The sequence below is a fragment of the Nilaparvata lugens genome, chromosome 5 (genome assembly GCF_014356525.2).
Source record: "Nilaparvata lugens isolate BPH chromosome 5, ASM1435652v1, whole genome shotgun sequence".
NCBI lineage: Eukaryota > Metazoa > Arthropoda > Insecta > Hemiptera > Delphacidae > Nilaparvata > Nilaparvata lugens.
The window spans coordinates 14,926,335-14,948,809 of NC_052508.1; the positions used below are offsets into that span (position 1 = coordinate 14,926,335).

The 22,475-nt window shown below is 33.9% G+C and overlaps 1 protein-coding gene across 1 annotated transcript in view; it reads left to right on the forward strand.

The window, feature by feature from the left end:
* LOC111045892 (mannose-binding protein C-like) overlaps positions 1-22,475 on the forward strand; it is a 99,829-nt gene that overhangs the window by 67,919 nt on the left and 9,435 nt on the right. Inside the window, exon 3 of the mRNA XM_039427717.1 lies at positions 19,961-20,064. Coding sequence (XP_039283651.1) covers positions 19,961-20,064 — 104 coding nt within the window. The remainder of the gene's footprint in view (positions 1-19,960; positions 20,065-22,475) is intronic.

The following is a 22,475-nucleotide window of genomic DNA, read 5'->3' on the forward strand; positions in this document are numbered from 1 at the left end:
ATTCGATCACGAACTCAGATAGTCTTGGCCTCAAACCCAAACTAATTGATGGTTTTAGAATGCTTCAAATGCTGATAAATCGCTCTTCGCTTGGTCATCAGTAGCCAGTAGCTTTTATACAGGAGTTGAATTAAAGATTAGACCATTTTTCGAAGTGCAACTAGTGATTTGATAATCATAACATGTCAAAAGGAATAGCTCATACAATAATTGGATAGAGCAAAGTTTGTGAGTTGGCCAAGAAGTATGAATCCTTATCCTTTTTTGAACAAATCCTTATTTGAACATGGATAAAACTTCTGCTCGTCCAAAAAGACTTATAAAGTGTTTCAACTTTCAGCCTATACTGTAGTGAGATTCACTTTGAACTGTCAGTATTGATTAAGTGGAAAGCAGTGAAGAATTCTGACAGTTTCTAGCGATTCTCTCTACAGTAAGCAGCCTTGGAGCTGATTATTATTTTTTAATCTCAACTTCTATTGAATTGAATAAAGCGTTTTTTTCAATAGTCAATTATATTAATTTATGTTGTTCATTTCAATCTTATTAAGGCCTGCTAGATGGTTTACTCCAATCTGATCCAGAATCTTTCCTTGATAAAGAAGAGTTCAAGGAAAAATTAGCAAATTTGAATCGTTACCCCTAAAACTGAGAAATTATAAAATGAAAAATACGATTGGACTGAATCTTCTTAGTAGACAATCAGGATTAGAATTACTTAATTAGATTGGAATTAATGGATAAAACATCAACCCAAAACTAATCGAGAACGTTATCCCATACTATTATGTGCGTTATGTAATATATTTGAAAGATCCCATTATAAGAATGATAGAATCTAAGAATGATAGAGACATGCAGGTTGAGTACTTCGATACTTGTTTCTTGAACAATTTTCTATTTAGGCTAATGGAACCATGAGAGGAAGAGAGAGGAAGTTGTGGAACAAAAATTGATACAATGGAATATAAACTTAAAGAAAGATGTAGTTATTAATCAGTCGCCTACGATATAAATCTGTCACTATGTAGGCAAATGTTACTCAAATACCTTTAAAGGTAATGAATCACCATAATGCCATGTCTGCATATATGACAACATACATCATACAATCTTGGAACGGAGACATTACTTTGTATCTAATGGCGAAAATGACATCATTATTCACATTGATGACACAAAAAGTTTGTGTACGAAATCTGATCTTTAAACTTGAAAAACGGCTTCCATAAATCCCATCTTGTATTCCTCAAAATAAAAGCTCAACCGCGATTTATAATATTGGAGCTGTCTTGCAAAAATATGAGTTAATGTTTTCGTTTTGGGAACCTTGAACATTTCTGAACTGCAGTCGTTAATGTGGCTATGAATCTCAAAGAGACTTGAACACTATTTCTTATAAACGAAAGAGGACTTGACAAGGCCGTATTTTCGGTAGGGAGTGGTTCACTTCTCGGTACTAGTCTAAATAAAGCTCCTTGTAGGCCATGTAGTTACTCTCATAACAATCGTTTCATTTTTTTCTTATAGTCGAATTATTTTCTTACATCATCCTCCAATTCTGACACAAAATCAATTTGAGATTCAGTTGATTTCTAATCAAATTGTGAGATTGGTTCTGAGACATTCAAAAAGTTCTCATTTTCCTAATATCCCCACCTCTTCTCCACCTTAAACCTTTCTTGTACCACTCATGACCCTATCTTTACACTTTTTCCTACTTTCTTTCTTTGTTTTTTATCATTTTAGTTATGTTTGTAGTCCTTCATTGTTAGTCTTCTTTTCTACTTTTGATCCTAATTTTTGTCAACGTAGTTGTGTTCAATGAGATGATTGAGTGTAGTTGATTATGAATGTGTTCATTCATATCTCTCATATAAACTTTGAAACACTTGGTGTTTGGAATAAGAGAGACTGAAAAATTTTGCTTCGTTTTCAAACAATAAATCTTTCCTTTCTATTTCTATTAATTACTATTCTATTGGAGTTCTATTCACATCCCTGTTTTATTTCTCTTTTCTCCTTGATTATCATTTCTTGCAATCCTTCTCATCAATCTAGGGTTAAGTGCAAGAGAACCTTAACTTCGCCCTTTTTAATAAAGGCAGCAAATCAATCAATCTTTTTTCAATGTAACATGACGTTGCATTAGGTAATAGCATGGCAAAATATGAAACTACAAAATACAAACAAGAAAATAGTCAAAATGGGAAGAATAAACAATAAAAAAGTAGAAAATAGAAACTATAGAAAATATAATTCTCTTGGTTATCGTATGCCCTTCCCAACAAGTAAGTGAACTATCATCGATGCAAATTACTGCGAAATAAAGGCGTGTTCTATTTAATGTTTATTCATTCTGGATCTCAGCTTCTGCATGTCTTCTGATTAGCATTTTGGATCGAGAAGACCTCAGTGTCGTTGAGAGATACCATGCTTGAGTGATTTTTTACAGTCGTACTGAAATAGTTTGTATTAAAGGCTTGGCTTTACTGGATCAAGGTTTAATCCAGTGAGAATAATAGCAAATGTAACAGTTGGATGAAATGTGGATGAGGTATGTGGTAAGATGAAGTGTGGATTATGTTAAAATATTATCCCAATTGTTTCCATCTTCATCCAGGGTCGGATTTATTCAGTTTCTCCTTAAGGCACTCTTCAAAGTGTCACCCTCTTATATCATCACATATACGAGCAAACGGATCCAAAGTTATTATTGAAATAGACTACTAGATGCAAATTCACATTGCTCTCGCCATGACAATGAATTGCTACTCTCTCATTGGTTAGCTTGTGATTGGTTGAATTCGTTATTCCTCAACTCTGATTGGTTGTTGTCTTGACATTTGAACTGCTACTCTCTCATTTGTTTGCTTGTGATTGATTCAATTCTCCATTCCTCAACTCTGATTGGCCGTTGTCTTTGCTACTGGATTGCTGCTCTCTTATTGTTGGTTGTGATTTGTTCTATAATCTTCTACTCAAATTCTATAGACTGTCAAAGATGAGATACAAATCTCGGTTTTTGTTATCTTTAAGGTTGAGATGTGAATAGAATATCTCATGCTATACACAAAATTGGGTTGAATCATTCCAGGGAAAATAATATTTTTATAATATTATTTGGAATATTTCCTGCTGGTATTCATATTCCTGAGCCAATTTGAATATTTATTATCAAAGAGGGATTTTTCACTTCATTTTCTGTCGGTTTCTTGATGACTGGATGATAATCAATGTTACATTTCATGAGCTAACTAATTAAATATTGTTTATCATTATCAACAATCTTGAATTCCATTCAGATATTTTTACTCTTTCGACTCTCCGCCTCAAGGTATGTTTGAATATCATTAGTGGCACTTATTTATTCATTAACAATATTATTCAGGTAGCAATCAGCAATTCGCTAATTTCTTTCTCTAACAAAGGAATGTTGAAATATTCCCCAGATCTTATCTCCATCATCAGCAAACTCTTTTCAGTTTGCGTACAATGGAATGTCTCAAAATATTTTGACTTTGTTGAAGTTTCTAATGAATAATGTGTTGATTATTGATTTATAATTTCCGAATATCCTACAAATATTGATCTCCAAATAGACACAATAATTCTATAGGGCTATTGTATATCTTCAAATTACATTCTACTCTTTCTATTCTAAATTATTGAGGTTTGAAGCAGTTTTGGACAAATGCCTGTTATTTTACCTGAATTGTAATTTATTGTTTATGAATAAATAAATAAATTCAATATTATTGCTCATAACTTGATACCATATTTCAGCTCTTCAACATCAGATGGATTACTCTTGTAAAAATGAAATGATCATGATTATAATGACGTAAACTATATTGAGATTTATGTAAATGTGAATTGAAAAAATTGGAAATATTTTGAAGTTTTGGCAGGCTTCAACAGCATTTTGGACAAATCTTTCTATCTCTCTCTTCAAAAGATCTCTTTATAAAATCTTTAGTGTCACTCACACCCTCTCAACCTCTGGAGGACTTTTTCCAATCTTGTTTCAAATAATGTAAATTGTAGCATTGAAAATGATGGTGAATGAAATAGTAAGAATTTTATTTAAACCTGAAAGTTGCCAGCGTGGAAACCACTAAATCTGAATACTTTCCAACCTTAGAAACGGATATAAACATCTATTTCAAGTCATGATCTCTCTAAAAGTCGTGACGTGTTGAGTACATAAATTATCATGTAAAACAATGATAGCTGTATTGATAGGCCTACTATTGAATTTCTTGACTAGCAATGTCATTTAAATGGGTTGATAAATCTTTCCCAGCAAACTCATTTAGTAGCATTGTTACTAATTAGGTCAATACCATTCACTTCACCGATAACAAATATTGGCATGGCATTCCCATGATGGAAAGTGCGATAAATGTTTGAATGTTATCCGTATGAAAGTTTTTTATCGACAGGGACTCCCACACCTGTTAACATGTAATTGGAAGTGATTGAGAATAATATGTGATGAGAGAATGTGAAGATAGTCTTAGATGAATTTTCGATGTCAGGTGCATTATTCTCATTATTTTCACGGTTAGTGAGCTTTCATTGTATCACATTGTATCAAGTTGAAATGATTACTAAGTGTGAAATTCAATTATGATGAGCTGATTTGGTGTGTGTAGCACCAATATGATTAATTTGAAACTTTTAATTTCATCAATCATAGTTTTGATATTGATCTAGCTATAAACCGTTGTTCAGTATTAAACGGGGGTTGAATTGTAGGGGGTAAACATATTCCTACTATAGCCTACAATATGTATTAGCCAATATGTAGGTTGCCTTTAGTGAAGTCCATGTTCTAATGGCAGTGCATAATGATAGTAGAATAGCGTTGCTGATTATTTGCCTTGCCACTAGAATATGGCTAATACCTGTATATCTGATGAGATATTAACAGTTCATTCTTGTTTAAACTATAAAATATTTATCAATTATAAATTATTTTTTCATTAGGAAAATGTATTTTCCATGATTTGATAATGAATTTTCATGATTGAGATTTTATTATGCTAATTAATTACATTTCTACATTGTTGAAAAACGATCGGGAGCGTTGCGGAGCTAAAAAAAGGATAGAGCTATTTGCTTTGCCGAATGATATACAAGGATAGTAACACCAACACCAATGTTTATAAAGTACTGCCATTATAACTTAGATCTCACTATATTACAATATAGTATTTTCAACTCATGACAGTGTAATGTCAGTGATGTATGATGATTGATGAATTCAATTGAAAGTTCTACTTGAGAATTGAAAATTGGGGCAAAAACTATATCAATTTTCCAATACGAATAATGTACATCCTTCTATACTCAATACTTTATGATATAGGCATATCATCCCACTGGACAACTCTGTGCTTGAGGAAGGTCTTCCATATCTCTTCCTCGATCCTATGTCATCTATATCTATACTTCATTCATCCATAGTGAGGTCCACGTTATAATGACAGTATTTGATCAACTTTGGTTTTGCTATCCTTGTCTATCATTCGACAAAGTTGGTGGTACTATACTTTTCTAGGTCCACAACGATACCAATTATGTTTTTGACAGTGTAGAAATATAATTAATTAACGCAGAGAATCGGCATCGCTATTCTTCTATGTTTATCCACTGCCATTATAACGTGGACCTCACTATATAGGATTTTATCCTTTCGGAAACTTCGCGTCTAAAACCAGTAGAGCAGAAGAATCCAAGAAGCAATGCCGCTAAAGAAGTCTTTCAGACTTGTTGTTGTTCAATGAGAGAGAGAGAGAGAGAGAGAGAGAGAGAGAGAGAGAGAGAGAGAGAGAGAGAGAGAGAGAAATAAATAGATATGTTGTTAGAATGAAAGACAGAAAGAGACAGATCTTCTGTTAGAATGAGAGACAGAGAAACCTTGAGTGAGTCCGGTGGTGGTCTTCATTGACTTTCCCCTATCCTATCATACTAGTCTGCGAGTCTCAAGAATCAGTTACCGGTTACCAGTTATCTCCAAGTCTGTACCGGTGACAGACGCGTGAATTCTTTCAACAACATAACCTAAAAGTGGTTTTTCAATCACTGATCAGGATCTCGTCACCTACTTTCAAGAAGTTCTTCAAGTTACATACTATTCCAGTAACTTTTTCCAAGTTAAATACAATTTCCGTTACGTTTTTCAACTCAGATACGTCTTAAGATACGTTTTTCAGTTACGATTAAGTTAGATTGATCTTCAAATACGATTTCAGTCACGTTTTCCAAGTTAGATAAGAATTCAGTTCAGTTACATTTTCAATTGTCGTTGGACAATTTAATTTTCAATTTCCAATTCAATCGTTGGATGCGATTTCAGTTACGTTAACTGTTAGTGTGAGACTTTTGACAACAGTTGGAAATAGGGGAAAAACAGTTTTCCCAGATGAAAATCGCGATGAATGTTTCATTTGTGCTTCGTTTGCTGGCCTGTGTTGTCGTGGTTGTAGCGGAAAATGCAACCGCTCATCTTTTTCCCGCGTCAAAAGTTGCTGATAATTTGACAACAAAGTCCAGAATAAGTAAATAATGCATTTCACACATTGTTCCCCATATTACTTTGTCATTATATTTTAATCAGTTTATCATAAATTATCAATGTTGTTTCCTATCAGTTTGTGATTGATCAACCAATTACCTGTAATTTACAATTGATTTACAGTGATTCACAAATACAATAATTATTAATCTTCCATCAATTACAGTCAAAAAATATTATTTTATCATGCATTTTCAATACTGTTTCTCATTAGTTTGTGATAGTTATATTGTTGATAACCAATTTTCCACCACTGTTTCTTAGATTATATAAAATGAAATCCTTTGAATATTGAAGAAAACTCTCAACAATAACAGCAGCAGCACAGTTTTGTGAGTAAAGGTTTTCTCTTTAAAGTGTCGATTCTCACATTTCGATTTATCAACATTATATTATTATCTATTACTGTATTATGATTAATACTAATATGAAATCATATATTAAACAATATCCTGAGTCTAATGGAATTAGCACAACAATTTCCTGAATAGCTGAAATATTATTAAGGCTCTCATTATAAAATTGACCATGCTCTTTTCTTTCACTCAACTTTAAATTTGAATACCATGTATTGCACATTATTAATGCACTTGTTATAATATTACCGTTTCGTTGAATGGAGAGATATAGATTACCGGTTGATTGCAATGAATCTATTGGAGTAATTGTTTTATTATTTCATCTAGTTATATATTTTGATTTTACTTACATTGGCTCATAGACAAATGTCTAGTATTCCAGTTATTTTCTCTCCTAATCTTCTATTAGAAATCACAATAACATACTGATAAGATAAATCTCGAGTTCTGAAGGTTACCTGGCTTCATTCTTCATATAATTGTTCCGAAGATACAGGTGACTTCACCAAAGGTTACCTGCGGCCTTTTATCCATGCATATTTTGGCAGGCTACTCAGAAAAATTGAGAAACTTTTTGTGTAGTTGAGAAGTTGATATTGTGGTAATTATTCATATTGAATGAAAAAGACTAAGAAATTGTCAAAAAACCACTGATTTATTGATAATTAGAAAGATCGGTTTCGGTTATTACACCATTGTCAATCTCTGATAAACAGTCTCTGATAAATCTTTGTTTATCAGAGATTGACAACGGTGTAATAACCGAAACCGGTCTTTCTAATTATCAATAAATCAGTGGTTTTTTGACAATTTCTTAGTCTTTTTCATTCAAAATTGAGAAACTTCCTTAGCTTATATTCGTGAGACCTCTAAGATGAGATAATGACGTCTGTTGGAATGGAGGAGTCTTTTTAGTATAGAGGAGTCTATGAGTTCTTTTATAATAGTGATAAGCCTTTCAGGATATAGGAGTCCGTTCAAAGTAAAAGATTCATTTGAGAATATAGGCGTCTTTCAGAATAGGAAAGTCCTTCTAGAGTAGAATAAGAGCTTTTTTATTTATTGCTGAAGATGATGCCCACATGAGCTTCAGGCTTGTGCGTGGGTAATGTAATTGATGATGAAGCTGCTGCTGATGATGATGGTGATGATAAATGAATTGACTTACAGCTTTAGGTGTATTCCAAACCAACAAGAAGCGATTTTACAACTCATATATGGTATTTTGGTATTTAACGGAGTCTGGCTCCAAGTACTGTCCACCGTATTAGCATCATCTCTCAAGTTAGTCATCTTTCCAGTTGGTTGAAGCCGCCAATACGTATCTCTCTCATTCGCTCTCTCTCTCTCTCTCTCTCTCTCTCTATCTTACCACTCTCCTTCTTCTCATATTCTCAGATACGGGCCACAAGTGGGTCATTATTTTTGGATTTATAGTTGAACGCCTGCTTACGTAATATTTACCTAATCGCAGCCGGCAAAATTTCTTCTAAAATATTTCGTACTAATCACGATCCTCTTCAGACCTCAAATTGATAACTGCAGACGATTCATTAGAAATCGTTCGTTGCTGACAAATTTTTTCGAGCTATCAAAAAGAGAGAGATTTGATTTAGTGGTCAAAGGAGTGACTTATGAAACTTTATAGTATGAAGTAATGAGGAAATTCTACATCCTCATTAGAAATTGCCCGTTGTAAATTTGCATAGGAGTGTCATCTAGAAGGGTTATGCTCTCCACTGAGAATGAAGAAAAAATCGATAGTTGAGAAGATAATTCAAAAAGATTGTATCGCCCTTCATCGGATAGTTCTTGTTGAGAAACAGAAAGTTCATAAATCTCTTGTTGGTTGGCATTTTTTTGTGATATGTTATTTGAGTAATATTGATATACAGTGAAACCTCCTTCATCCGATACTCGCTTATCCGATATTTCGATTCACCTGCGATTCTCTTGCGAATTTGCATCTTTTATCTATCTATATAATTATATAAAAGCGAAATGGCACTCACTCACTGACTGACTGACTGACGACTCACTCACTCACTCACTCGCAGAACTAAATATCTACCGGACCAAAAACGTTCAAATTTGGTAGGTATGTTCAGTTGGCCCTTCAAAGGCGCACTAAGGAATCTTTTGGCAATATTTTAACTCTGGTTTTTAAGGGTTTAAAGTTCGTCTTTTAGCATGTATATTCTTCTTATTCTCTTAATTATAATTGAAAAATGTCCATACCATATGTTAATATAGAACTATAATCTAGAGAGAGTACCTCTTCGAAACAATTGTTAAGTTGTAACTAAATTAATAATATTGTCAGGTTGGCATTAAGTTGAGTTGACTTTGTTAGGTTGGCACCAAGTTGAAGATTGAAATGAATTTATCGCGGAAAAATTGATTGGGCACTGCTACTTCAATCATAGCTATTCCTGGGAATATTATATTACTAGCCGACAGGCTCGCTTCGCTCGTCATATACTTTTAGCCAGACGTTTAGTCTGACCCCCGACTGGATCGTCCTAACATATGATCGTCTTACAAATGAAAAATGCTGATCTCATTCTTGGACGATCCAGTCGGGGGTTCAGGGGGCGAAGCCCCCTGGCTAGACGGATATGGCGAGCGAAGCGAGCCTGACGGCTAGTGTTGTACATATTGCTGTAGGCCTAATTTATAAGAATTTCAAGTAAATGTTAGAAAAAAAGTAACTGGTTCATTCCATACATTGCATGACCACTCCCCTACTTCTATGTATTATAAAGAAAGTCAAGACCTTTACTTGCGTTTCAAAACTTCAACATGTCACATTCTCGTGTAGGTATTATTGGAAACTAGTATATATTATAAAGTTGGCAGGTCATAATGTCAACACGGCTATTGTAAATTTATTGACAGGTCAGAGGTTCTCCAGCGATTAAATTAAATAGCATCTGTACACAAGCCATGTCTTGGAAATTAGTTCATTCGAGTTGACTTCAACCGCTATTGTCCTGCTCTCGTAGTCTAGATAACAAATTGACAGAAATCAACTGTCAGCTACTAACCAGCTCATTCAACCAGAAAGTTGAACGATTCCCGTGTTAAGCATATGGTATTAACGTAAAACCATTAATTTACAAACGTTAACGTAAAGCCCTTTCTCCGACTTCGATTGATCCGCATTATGAAACTCATTATTGGTTCACTCTGGCTGAATTGGAGATTGTATTGTTATTCTATTGTTGGACTAAACTGGATTAATTGAACCGAGAACCAGGGATTGGAGGCGTTCAGTTACCTTTAGAAGAGAATTTGGTAATTTTGATCAATACTCCTGATAATTCGATAGTGAACAATATTTTGTGATTGCTATAATAATGATAATTTAGTTTGGTCTGTTCGCTTTATCTAACTGGCCCCCTTGATATTGGGTTTTAATTATTTAAAGGCTAGAGTTCTCACAGATTCATGTTCTGTTGAGCGATATATTGTTAGTTCTATGATTGTCCAATCCTACAAGTACATTAGTTTGTCCCTCGTACATTAATAGTTTATCTCTTTCTATTCTAATGCTAAGAGTACAATAAGAAAGAGAGAGTAATAGTTTGAGAGAATGAGAGGGGGAATAGAGTTGAATATTTGCCTTTATTACGGGCGGAGTTAGGGTTCTAGGTTCTAGGGTTCTAGATCTGTTAGAGAGAGTGATTGATTGATTGATTGATTGAGTACTTTATGTAGATTGCAATATACAGAGTGATTCTTAACTATGGTAAAATAATTTAATACATGATAGTAGAGGTAAAAATAAGAGGAAAAGTTCTTACAAACGTACATACATAAACGCTTCATTAGCGAACTATACAGGTTGAAAGATTTCGCCCGGAATTCAGTTCCTGTGGTGAAATACACCGATGCTGAATTGTTTGGTAACTAGTTTTTTGGAAAACTTAAGTGGATTCATATGAAAAAATATCTGAAATATTGAATAAAACTAGTCTGGAAGCTGTAGTGTGAGTAGGTTTTGAGAAAAAAGTTGAAATATGCAAAAAATCTAAGTAGAAAAACACAGACTTCTACGTTTGATGCCCAATAACTTTCTTGCCCAGTGAACTAATAATTTTTCGCAACAAATTTTATAGAGAATTTAATTCTGAAAAGAAATATGTGAGCTGTGTAAACTAAATTTAAATAAAAGTTTTAAAAAATGTATTCTTTTGTAGTACATTACACCACAAAAATGTTCTGTTTTATGAGGAGAGAACTAATAACTCATAGGTTGCAGCTGAATGCAAATAAACTATTCGTTTTTTTATGAAAAATTTTATTTTTATATGAAAGTAACATATCTAAATGACATTAAACTTATACCAAAATCCACCATAAGTTTTTTTCAAAAACTAAGTCCCCAAACATTTCAACATCGGTGTATTTCACCAGAGGAAATGAATTCCGGGCGAAATCTTTCACTCTGTATAGCTCGCTAATGAAGCGTTTATGGATATATGTTTATTAGAACTTTTTCTCTTATTTTTACCTCTACTATCACGTATTAAATTATCCCACCATAATCAAGAATCAACCTGTATACTGGCTTATACACTTATATTCAATAGCTTACAATACAGCAAAATATTATAGATGAATAATTTACTTAATATAGACTAAGAAAATGATAATTTTTTAACTGTATATATTATATAAAAGAAGCAATTTGGAATAACTATAGATAATATCGTTATGCATCTACATAAATTGGCGGAGCTTTGGACATATCAATGTCCATTCTTCGGAAAGAATATTCAAAATATCCTTTCCACACTCTCTACCAAAGAGAGAAAGACAATGAGAGTGTAAGAGAGAGAGAGAGAGAGAATATGAGAGATAGGTTTGCAGTAACGTAACAGATCAGACTGTCATTAAACTTTAATCATACTAAAACTAAAACGATCTTTTAAATTCTCCAGTTCATTTTTCAGACTTCTCTATCAATACGTAATGATCAAATAATGTATCACTACGTATAATACGTATGCAAATCAGTTTGAACTGTTCAAAAATTTAAAATTCACAAAAACAGTGTATGTATTCCTAAAACTAAATTATGCTTCAACTAGAAAACAATCTATAGGCCTAGTAAGATTCAATTCAAACTTTCAACATTTCTCCAATGTTGTTTTCGATCACGAACGCTTATTATTAAATCACTTTTTAATAAATAAAATTCATTTATTGTAAAAAATCTTGACTGCTAGTCAACATTTCTTATGAATAAAATCAACGCTTCACATTTAAACAATGATCGGTTTGAAGTGAATATCACTTTGCACTCACACAATTTGTTTGCTATTTACTCACACAATCTATGAGTTGAGTTCCTGTATATATAAGGTGGGCCCATAGATTGTTACTAGTCTTTCAATAATGTAATGTATTGATACAAATTATGTATTTCTCTATAAATGTACTCTACCTTCACCTTCACCTGTATGCCAACCCAAATTCCTCCCACAATGTAAACATGTTTACAATACTTTGCTCTCAATTTTTTCCACATGTGTGGCAGTAGCTTCGTAACGAAATTATTATGTAGGTCAAAGTCGCACCTCGAACTAGTTTCCACTTCAATTAATGAACATCGTGAGGGTGCGCTATGGCCTGCCAAATACATAAATATACTGCACTACTTTATAAGGCTACAACCTGCTGATATACAGATATACATCTCCACTACATTCAAACTTCTTGTGCTCTTGCTTCACATAGTTGAATATCACTTTATTGTTGTTTATATTTATTTCCTGACAAATGTATTTTCCTTGCTTTGGGATCTCCTTGTTTGTTTTCTATCATTTATCCTTGTCTGTTGTCCAGTTCAGACCAGTGTTCTCCTTATCGCTCTGAGATCTCTCAGAAGCTAGACGAGGAATTTGCGAGGGAGGTGAACGTTTTGTAGGACAGTGTATATCTATTTGCAATCCTCCTCCACCTTTACAAATTGTATCTAGTGTTTGAATTTATACATATATGTTGGTATAAGCTAGTCGAGGAATTTTCGAAGAAGGTGAACGGTTTGTTGGAAGTAGAGGACATCTGGTGCAGTGTATATCTATGTACAATCCTCCTCCACCTTCATAACTGTATCTAGTGCTCGAATTTATACCTATACATTGTACAATTGCACTTACAGCCTTCTTAGTGAGGACAGCGTAGTCAAGTGGATGTAAGAAACGACACGCACCCAAGGATTTTGCATTGTCGCTTATACAAAATCGTGTAGTTTCTTAAGATAGCCTACTTTAAGGCCAAGCCATATGAAGCGTTTTTTCAGGCGTTTTTGTACGATTCGGCAGGGCAGGAAGCTCTCAGATCAACTAATTATCAGCTGATTCACGAACGTCAACTCAATCAGCAGATAATCAGCCGATCTGAGAGCTTGCTGCCCTGCCGACTCGTCCGCTGTTTGTGCAAAAACGCCTGAGAAAACGCTCCATGTGGCTTGGCCCTAAGCAATCATCGACTATAATAGTGAGATTCACTTTATAAATAAGTGAAAATTATGGGACAGCAATGTTGTCATCTTTCTGTCACCACCGCCTCCTATAGCTGTGATTCAAGTTCCTGTATATGTGTAATTCCTGTATATCTGATATAAAATTAACTTCTTCTTCTACCTTTTAGGGGTTAGGCATCTCTGCCTGTTCCGAACCTCATATCTGTCCATCTTTTCCTTGGACTGCCTCGGTCTCTCTTGCCTACTGGCTGGTAGTTGAGCATAAATTTTTCTAGCCAGTCTTCCTCCATCCTATTCACATGCTGGTACCATTTAAACCTACTCTGAGATATCTTTTCATTTATAGAAAAGCCATTAAGTTGGTTTTTTATCTCAGTATTTTTCTTAAATGATCTTCTCGGCTGCACCATAGGTTCTTCGGAGAAATCTCATTTCAGATGCCTGTAGTCTACTTTCCTCTGGCCCTGACAACACCCAGGTTTCACATTCATAAAAAATGGTTGGTGCAGCTATAGTTTTGTAAAATTTTAGCCTGGTGCTCTGGCTAGCATTATTCTTCAGATTTCTATGTATGGTACCATATATGTTTTGGAAGCGATGTATTTTGTTGGTAGTATCTCTCCTTTTCCTGTACTTGGGCTGTCATATCTCTTACAGGAAAGTGAATAAAATTAATACTCAATTATTATTTAAAAAGATCAGTTCTATATCAAAATATATTTCATAGTCGATAAAATATTATATATTTTTATGATTTAATAATAAATGTTCATAATTGATCAATCCCATATAAAAATATATTTTTTTATTATTCGTCGAGAAAATATTGGATATTTCTATGATTAATAAATTTTCATAATTGAGATTAGATATTATGGTAGTTTATTTTATTCCATCTTGGTTCACAATAAACGGTTTGACACCGGTGCAGAGCCAGAAAAGGATGCAGCCATCTGTTATGTCAGATGACAGACAAGGATAGCAAACCAATGTTGATCAGGTGCTGACTTTGTAACGTGAATCTCACTGTAGACTGGCTGCTCTCAACTTACCTGGACAAGTCCATGGTGAAAGTTGTGGTGACGTCATTAAAATAGGAAGGCTGAGGGTCGGCTGTTTATATTGTTGTAATGTCCTTGGTGTCAACCGTCAAAACTGAACTATTATTGTGAAATGTTAGAATTGCTTGAATGGGAAGCATTAATGTATTTATGAAGAATATTGACTGTTTAGAATGTGTCCCTCTATAGTAGCATACATCATTCTCCATTGGAGTAATAATATTTTGTTCTGTTTCATCGATGAACTTGATCTATATATTCCTACTAGCCGTCAGGCTCGCTTCGCTCGCCATATCCGTCTAGCCAGGGGGCTCCGCCCCCTGGACCCCCGACTGGGTCGTCCAAGAATGAGATCAGCATTTTTCATTTGAGCATTTTTATCATATGTTAGGACAATCCAGTCGGGAGTCCAGACTAAACGTCTGGCTAAACGGATATGGCGAGCGAAGCGAGCCTGACGGCTAATAATATAATATTCCCAGGATTGAAGTAGCAGTGCCCAATCAATTTTTCCACGATAAATGCATTCAAATCTTCAACTTGGTGCCAACCTAACAAAGTCAACTCAACTTAATGCCAACCTGACAAAATTATTAATTTAGTTGCCAGTTAACAACTGTTTCGAAGAGGTATTCTATCTAGATTATAGTTCTATAGTAACATATGATATGGAAATTTCAATTATAATTAAGAGATTGGGAGAAGAAGAATATACATGCTAAAAGACGAACTTTAAACCCTTAAAAACAACCCTTAGAGTTAAAATATTGCCAAAAGATTTCTAGTGCGCCTCTAAAGGGCCAACTGAACATACCTACCAAATTTGAACGTTTTTGTTCCGGTAGATTTTTAGTTATGCGAGTGAGTGAGTGAGTGAGTCAGTCAGTCAGTGAGTGAGTGCCATTTCGCTTTTATATATATAGATCAAAGATCTATATATATATTCTTCAAAGGAAATCAGAACAAGTGATTCATCGTTGAGATTCTATTTGAGTTGAATCAAAAGTGAGGGCAAATTTCAACAAACCAACGGATTTCAAGAGTGTTGTTAGCCAAGCACCCTTTGGGCGCGTATAACAACGAATAACGTGGACCAATCAGAACCGTTGAACCAGCTACTATAGAATCGTTCTGATTGGTTTTCCTTATGTTTTACTTGGTTGTCAGACAGTCATAGCGTGCTTGGCTACGTCCGTTCTTGAGAATCACTTTGAAGACGGTCCAGTAAGTTTCGTGCTATTTTGGCGCCCTATCCACCATTCCTCATCGCCCTCATGTTAGGCACTTTGAATGAAGAATTTATGAGAAAATATTCTTAGAACTTTATGATAATTATTTCAACTATCCAATGAAAGCTACCTATATAAATAAAGCTGATAACTTCTGCTACTGAAAATATTGACTGAATATCTTTAAGCTTTAAGCTGCGTTTACACTAAAGCTATTAACAGAATGTTTTATTCCCGTCCTTATAGATTCCATAAGATTGAACGGTGCTTGACAAACACATATGCTCATCATGTGTATGATATGTAACGTTCAATCTAATAGAATCTACAAGGACGGAAAAACAACTTATGCTACTGCAAATATTGACTGAAAATCTAAAGCTGCGTTTACACCAAAGTTATTAACAAAATGTTCATTTTTCCGTCCTTGTAGATTCTATAAGATTGAACGGTGCTTGACAAACACATATGTTCATCATGTGTATGATAAGTTATGTTCAATCTAATAGAATCTATAAGGACGGAAAAATGAACATGTTGTTAATAGCTTTGGTGTAAACGCAGCTTCTCCAGAGAAGGAAATTTGAAGAATGAAACTGTCCAAGATTGCGCCCAGAACGGGTGAAAAAAGATCTTATAGAACTCTTACTCGAGAATTCTCTCAGTACCGTCATAGCCACCTCTAATACAGGTCTATAGAGGTGGCTATGGTACCATATTTCAAATCTAGTAAAATTTCAAGTCTGGGAAATTTAGTAAAAACAAGTGGAGAAAGGACATGGATAAGGAGAATATCCATATAACAGAAGAAAAAAATTTTTGACTGGCACAAAAGCAACAACTTGGAGCTGAACTAGATTTATTAGAAATTTCAGGTGCAAAGCTAAATCTTCTGCTTTGAGAGTGTTGTTCTATTACTCATATCCCAGATGTGAATTATTAGGCAGACGATATAACTCACAAGCAAACGAGTATAGTGATGCAAATAATTATACCCCTGCAGCAAAAATTTCCACAATAAAAATGAAACTTCTTGAGAACTGATGAACAAAGAGCTAACTCAATATTCCTCCAGCTTGCAAGTTTGTGCTTTTTTTACAGCTGGAGCGGCTAGGAAGGTCGGATGAATTGGAAAATTACATAGGCAAGAACTTGACTCTTTCGAACCTAATTTATAGCTCGTTCATAACCAGTTCATTGTTCTCTTTTCAAACTTGAAGGTCGAATCAAGGATTATCAGTGAGCTTGAACTCTATCCAGTTCCGAACAGTGTTCAAAGGCATCCAATAAATTGATTGAACTCTCAGAGTTATAATAAAACCATTACATTGAAGTGATCTCTTTGACTTCCCCAAAATACCCAGGCCTACATTGGTTCCAGTCTTCTCAATAACACTCTTTCTACTTGAAATTTAGAAACTGATTAAAATGGGATGTAAATGAAGCAAAATTGTTCTCAGTCTACGACTTCCTCTTTGTAATTTACCACAGGACAATTTTGCAGAACATTGAAATTCTTATAGGCTGGAGACACTTCAATATTTCCAACTTTCAATAACAAGGAGAGATATCAAGTTGGTAAAATGAGGAATTGAGATATTTCAACTTGATAAAATAATGGATTGAATGATTTAAATCAATATTATTACATTAAACGTAACAATGGCATATAGCCTAACTACAATGAGAAAGAAAAGAATACAGTATAGCAAGACATATTTTTTTAGCTTGAGGATTTTAAGATTTGATTTAACGATAGCCCAAGTCTCGAAAAGGAATAGCCTACACAGCGGTTATGGTTCTATCTATGTTTTATAGTATGATTTTCAACGTTTATTCAATATTTTTCCAATACTTATTACTTGAGTGTATTGTTTGAATTTATTTCCTTCAAAACATAGTAACATTCAAAATTTCTTGTCATTATTTTGAATAAAAAATATCTGATCAGAATGTACTTTTGAGAAAATTTCTGATCATAATGTACCGGGTGCAAGAATTCAATACGCCTGTTACCTTTATATTTTACTATTGTTTCTGAATTCAAGGATTATCCGATGAATAAATTCCATAACTGGAAATGAACAATTTATAGGGATAACATCACAGTAAATCACATTTGTTTGGTACTATAAGAGATGATTTTATTATGATTTATAATTTGAATCTGAATGCTATTCTCATGGGTATCAAAAATTATCTTCTCCATCTGAACACCTCTTCTATGAAACTCGTCACACCTTTTCTTCTAAAAACAAAACCGCAAATATCAACCATTTCGAATTACACTGATTTGAAGAGAATGAAACTAACAGATGGGGAAAGCCAATTATCTTCAAGGCATATCATATTTCAAGTAGAGTTCATTATCAAACACCTATATCAAGGTGAACGAGACTATTCATGCTCAAACCAGCGTAACAGCGGCTTAAATCAGTGCACTTTTGTAACCGATAAAAAATCCACCTTGTAGATGATTTTCGTTTATTAAATATACGATAATCAAAATCACAAAAATGTTTATATCATGCCTAATAAAAAGGTGGTCAAACTACTCCTAGCAAGTTGAAGTTTATCCTTTTTTGTTGATATTGGAGTCAGCAAGCAGCCTCAAAAATCTTGTCAAAACATCTTTTGAAATCTAGTTTTGTTCCATAGAAACTCACCTTGACCTTCCTAATTTATTGATATTTTTCACTTCAGTTCTAAAAGTCAGGTGGGATTGAAATATCTCCACACAGGACGTGCTTTATTGAAATGCCGTATATGAGCAGTGCTCATTGTTTTAAAATGTCCCACCCACAAAGAAAAATAAGAATCTCCCTACTCCAGTGAATTTTTTATCAACAAGAATTATTTGAAAGTTAGCCCTTGAATCAGTGGTGGATATAATATAGCCTATGGCTCAAGGATTATGCATAAAACTATTCATTGAGTTGAATAGATTTCAAAGTAGATGGCCAACTTTGGAGCAAGAAGCTAGAATAATTTTATATTAAATTTTAAGTGATCCAAAGGAAGAATAGTAACTTCTATAGTGAGGTTCATGTTTAAAAATCAGCACCTGATTAACATAGGTTTGCTACCCATGTCAAAGACAAAGCAGATAGCTATAATAACTTTTTCTAACACTGATCCGTTGTCAAATCCTATTACGGTATATTAAACGAGCAATTTCTGTATTTTTGTATTTGGTTATTTATATTTATTTATGGTTATTCATGTCTAACATATCTCGAAAACGGCTCTAACGATTTTCACGAAATTTGGAACATATTAGGTCTATGATATAAAAATTCGATTGCACTAGGTCTCATTCCTGGGAAAACTCGCTGAACGACATGAAAAGGATAATTCATCCTTGTAGAAACAGCTGAGACTTTCGTCGTCTGTGGATAATAAAAAAGAGTGAGCGAGTGCGTCTGTGGAGAATCAAAATATCTCATCCCCGAAATTAATAAGCTGACGTATAGCCAGCTGTAAAATATGAAGACGATCATTTTAAAGAATTGTGTTATGTTTATCAATAAAAATGACGAGCGAAGCTCGGTGCCCGATATTCATTTATAGGCTATGAAAAAATATAATAAATTCATTTATCTCAACTTTCATGGAAATTGTTTATTTGTTCATTGTGATAAAATATATTTATTGAGCTGTATTAATGATCATTATTACCCAACAAGAAACAACTATATTAATATAATTATATAAATAGTATATCAGTATTCACTCTTCTTTGTTCTTTTTAGGACTACTGATTATTGTAACACAATAAAACTTTTCAAGTTGGTACCCTTGAGGAGTTGAAACTAGTGATGTTCCAATAAAATAACGGGTACTTGATCATTTTTATAGTGTTTTAATAGTATATCAGATATACCGGGATGACGTGAAACACAGTTATTTACTGAAGGTGGAAGAAGAGATAATTATTATTAAACGAAAATCCCAATTAAATGCTGTAAATCACCCCGAAGACTTCTGCTACTGCAAATATTGACAACAGGGTAAATGCAATCTCTCAGTAATTTCCATTGGAAGAAAAGAATTGGCAAACTGTATGCCGTCCTATCATTTGTCATTTCCATTGACATTATAACGTTTAGTGTATCTCATTTTGGATATTATAATTGGTTATCTTATGCTATTTATTCTCTATTTTGTAGCTTTGTTATCAGCTTTATGTTACTGGAGATTGTAAAATTCACACCATTTTTTTTTAATTGTTACAGATGAGTGCACCAACTGCGTTGATGATGGCCCAGCAATCAACAAATGGACCATGCCACTACTCAAATTGGGCGAGAAACGATACTACCTCGGAATATTTTTCAGGGTGAGAGTATAACATTTCTTATTTCATGTATAATCCAAATCATCAGATGAAAAACATTATATCCAGTAATATTTTAAAGTGAGATTTCGCTCGTATCACTAAAAATTCATTCATTCATTTATTTATTGTACAAAATACTACAATCATAATATAATTATGACATTGAAGGAAAAACTAGGCTGAGCCTGTACTATTTCTCTCCAAAAATTTTGATAAAAAGTTAGCCGCGTTTACACCTAAGTTAATAGCAAAATGTTAATAACTTAATCCTTATAGATTCTATTAGATTGAACGGAACTTGACAAACACATATGATCATCATGTGTATGATAAGTTATGTTCAATCTAATAGAATCTATAAGCATTAAGTTATTAACATTTTGTTGGTGAAACATCATTAACATCATGTTGGTAAAAACGCAGCTTAAATGTTGTCCAAAGGTTGAGGTTATAACATCACACACTGCTTCGTCACTTAATTTTTGGTCCAGGAATAATCATTAGAAGATTTTTAATTTTGAAGGTTGACATAATACTTCAAGTGAATCACAGAATGTATTACAATGAATGAAAAACTTGAGAAATATTACACTTATTTGAAAAATTTTAATACAAAATCACAAACCTACCCACTAAATTGAATTAAATTTACAGTATATATTCATAAATTCAATATTAAAAATTTATTCCTCATTCATTCATACAATAAGTACATTATCAGGGATAGAAAATATAAGATAAACTTGTGTTATTTCTTTTCCAAATTTAGATAGGGTTACTCAGTCCGAAATAGGTTAATTTCTTGTAGTTGTTCACTTTACTAAATTTTCAGTCCTTATATGTTCACAAAGTATATTTTCAAGTTTAGATGCTTCAAAACCAAAAATAGAACAGATATTCCAAATTACTATCACTTAAATAAAGAAGATTCACATATTATTGAAAAATTATAACAGCATGTGCCTGAAGAAGATAATTTTGAATAAAATTTAGAATTTAAAAATAGGCCGACACATCTAGAAAATACCTGAGTCTATACCTAATTCATGCAGTTGAACGGGCTAGAGTCAAGAAAACTTCAATTAATCTTGCCATGCCTGATTTAATAGGTTTATACTATAGAATAACACTACAATTTGAAATAATAGAAAAATACAAACAGCTTCAATAAACATTGGCAACTAAAATCGAACAACAGAAACAATAATTTCATGTTACTTTGGTGACATTCTTCATCTGATTCGGGGGCGCATTACTATCCCCGTTTAGATAGCAATACGTCACAAAACCAAACAAGATCAGTCATAAAATAACCAATCAATTTCAACATGAAATACTCAAGAAAGAAAAAAACCGTTGAACCAAATTTCGTCGATAGTAACCCATATAACCCATTTCATAATAATTTGAATCCCCACTTTTATTGACATTCTCGAATGAACCTTTGTTTCACTACACTGCACTTTCGTTGGTTTGTACGTTGCTTTATCGTCGGGGTTACAGTACCTTGTTTTTGGCGGTGAGCTTTTACGGTTGAATTTGGCTTGACGGCGACGTCCTCTTACGTCCCTAGACCTGTCGTCTGAACGGGTGTCTTGAAGCGGTGTTACATAAAGTTGCGGAACCAAAGGGGTGGTAGTACAAGAAGTTGGTTTGGGAACACACATGAACCGCTTAGCGGTTATTTGAAGAAACAATTATTCGTACATGATGAAGAAACACAATTAAACCTTTCAGGACATGGCACTACTAGTAAATTTAAACATTAATAAAAAATAAAACTAGCTCCTACATTAACTACTGAGATAAACTTATAAACCTGCCCAAAAAGGGCGAAACATAATGACTACATCTTTACTCTCGTAGTGCTCCTAGCAAAGTGTCCTCCGAAACGTAATCTGGTCTGGCGGCTGGGGAATCCCCACTACTGTATTTAGAAACAGGTCTCCTATTGGGCGAAAGGAATCAATTTGACCAATCGTCGCGTGGCTTATAGAGCCTTTGGACCAATAGTAACTGCAAAATCGGTAGTTTGTTATAATTTCAATGCTTGCTGTTTTCCAACTTATCGCATTTATGTCGCGCCAAGAAGGCTAAGTTTTAGAGATAATTCCATAATCTACATTCCTCGACGACTCGGAGCCACAATTTTTAAATATCTATCATGGGAAACTCGAAGTCATGGCCGTTCATAATAGAGAGAGAAAATAATTTATTTCGCTAACTCACTTACAATAATGGCTCTAGTCTATTGCGTATTAAATTTACTATTATAACTTGGGAAAAGGCCTGAATTAAGACAGTGCCCGGCACACTCCCCTTCCTTCCGGTGTGAAACACGCAAAAAGAAATCTAATCAGGATATGTTACCATAGAGGCATTCTGTATGATTTGGAGAGTCGAATTTCTGG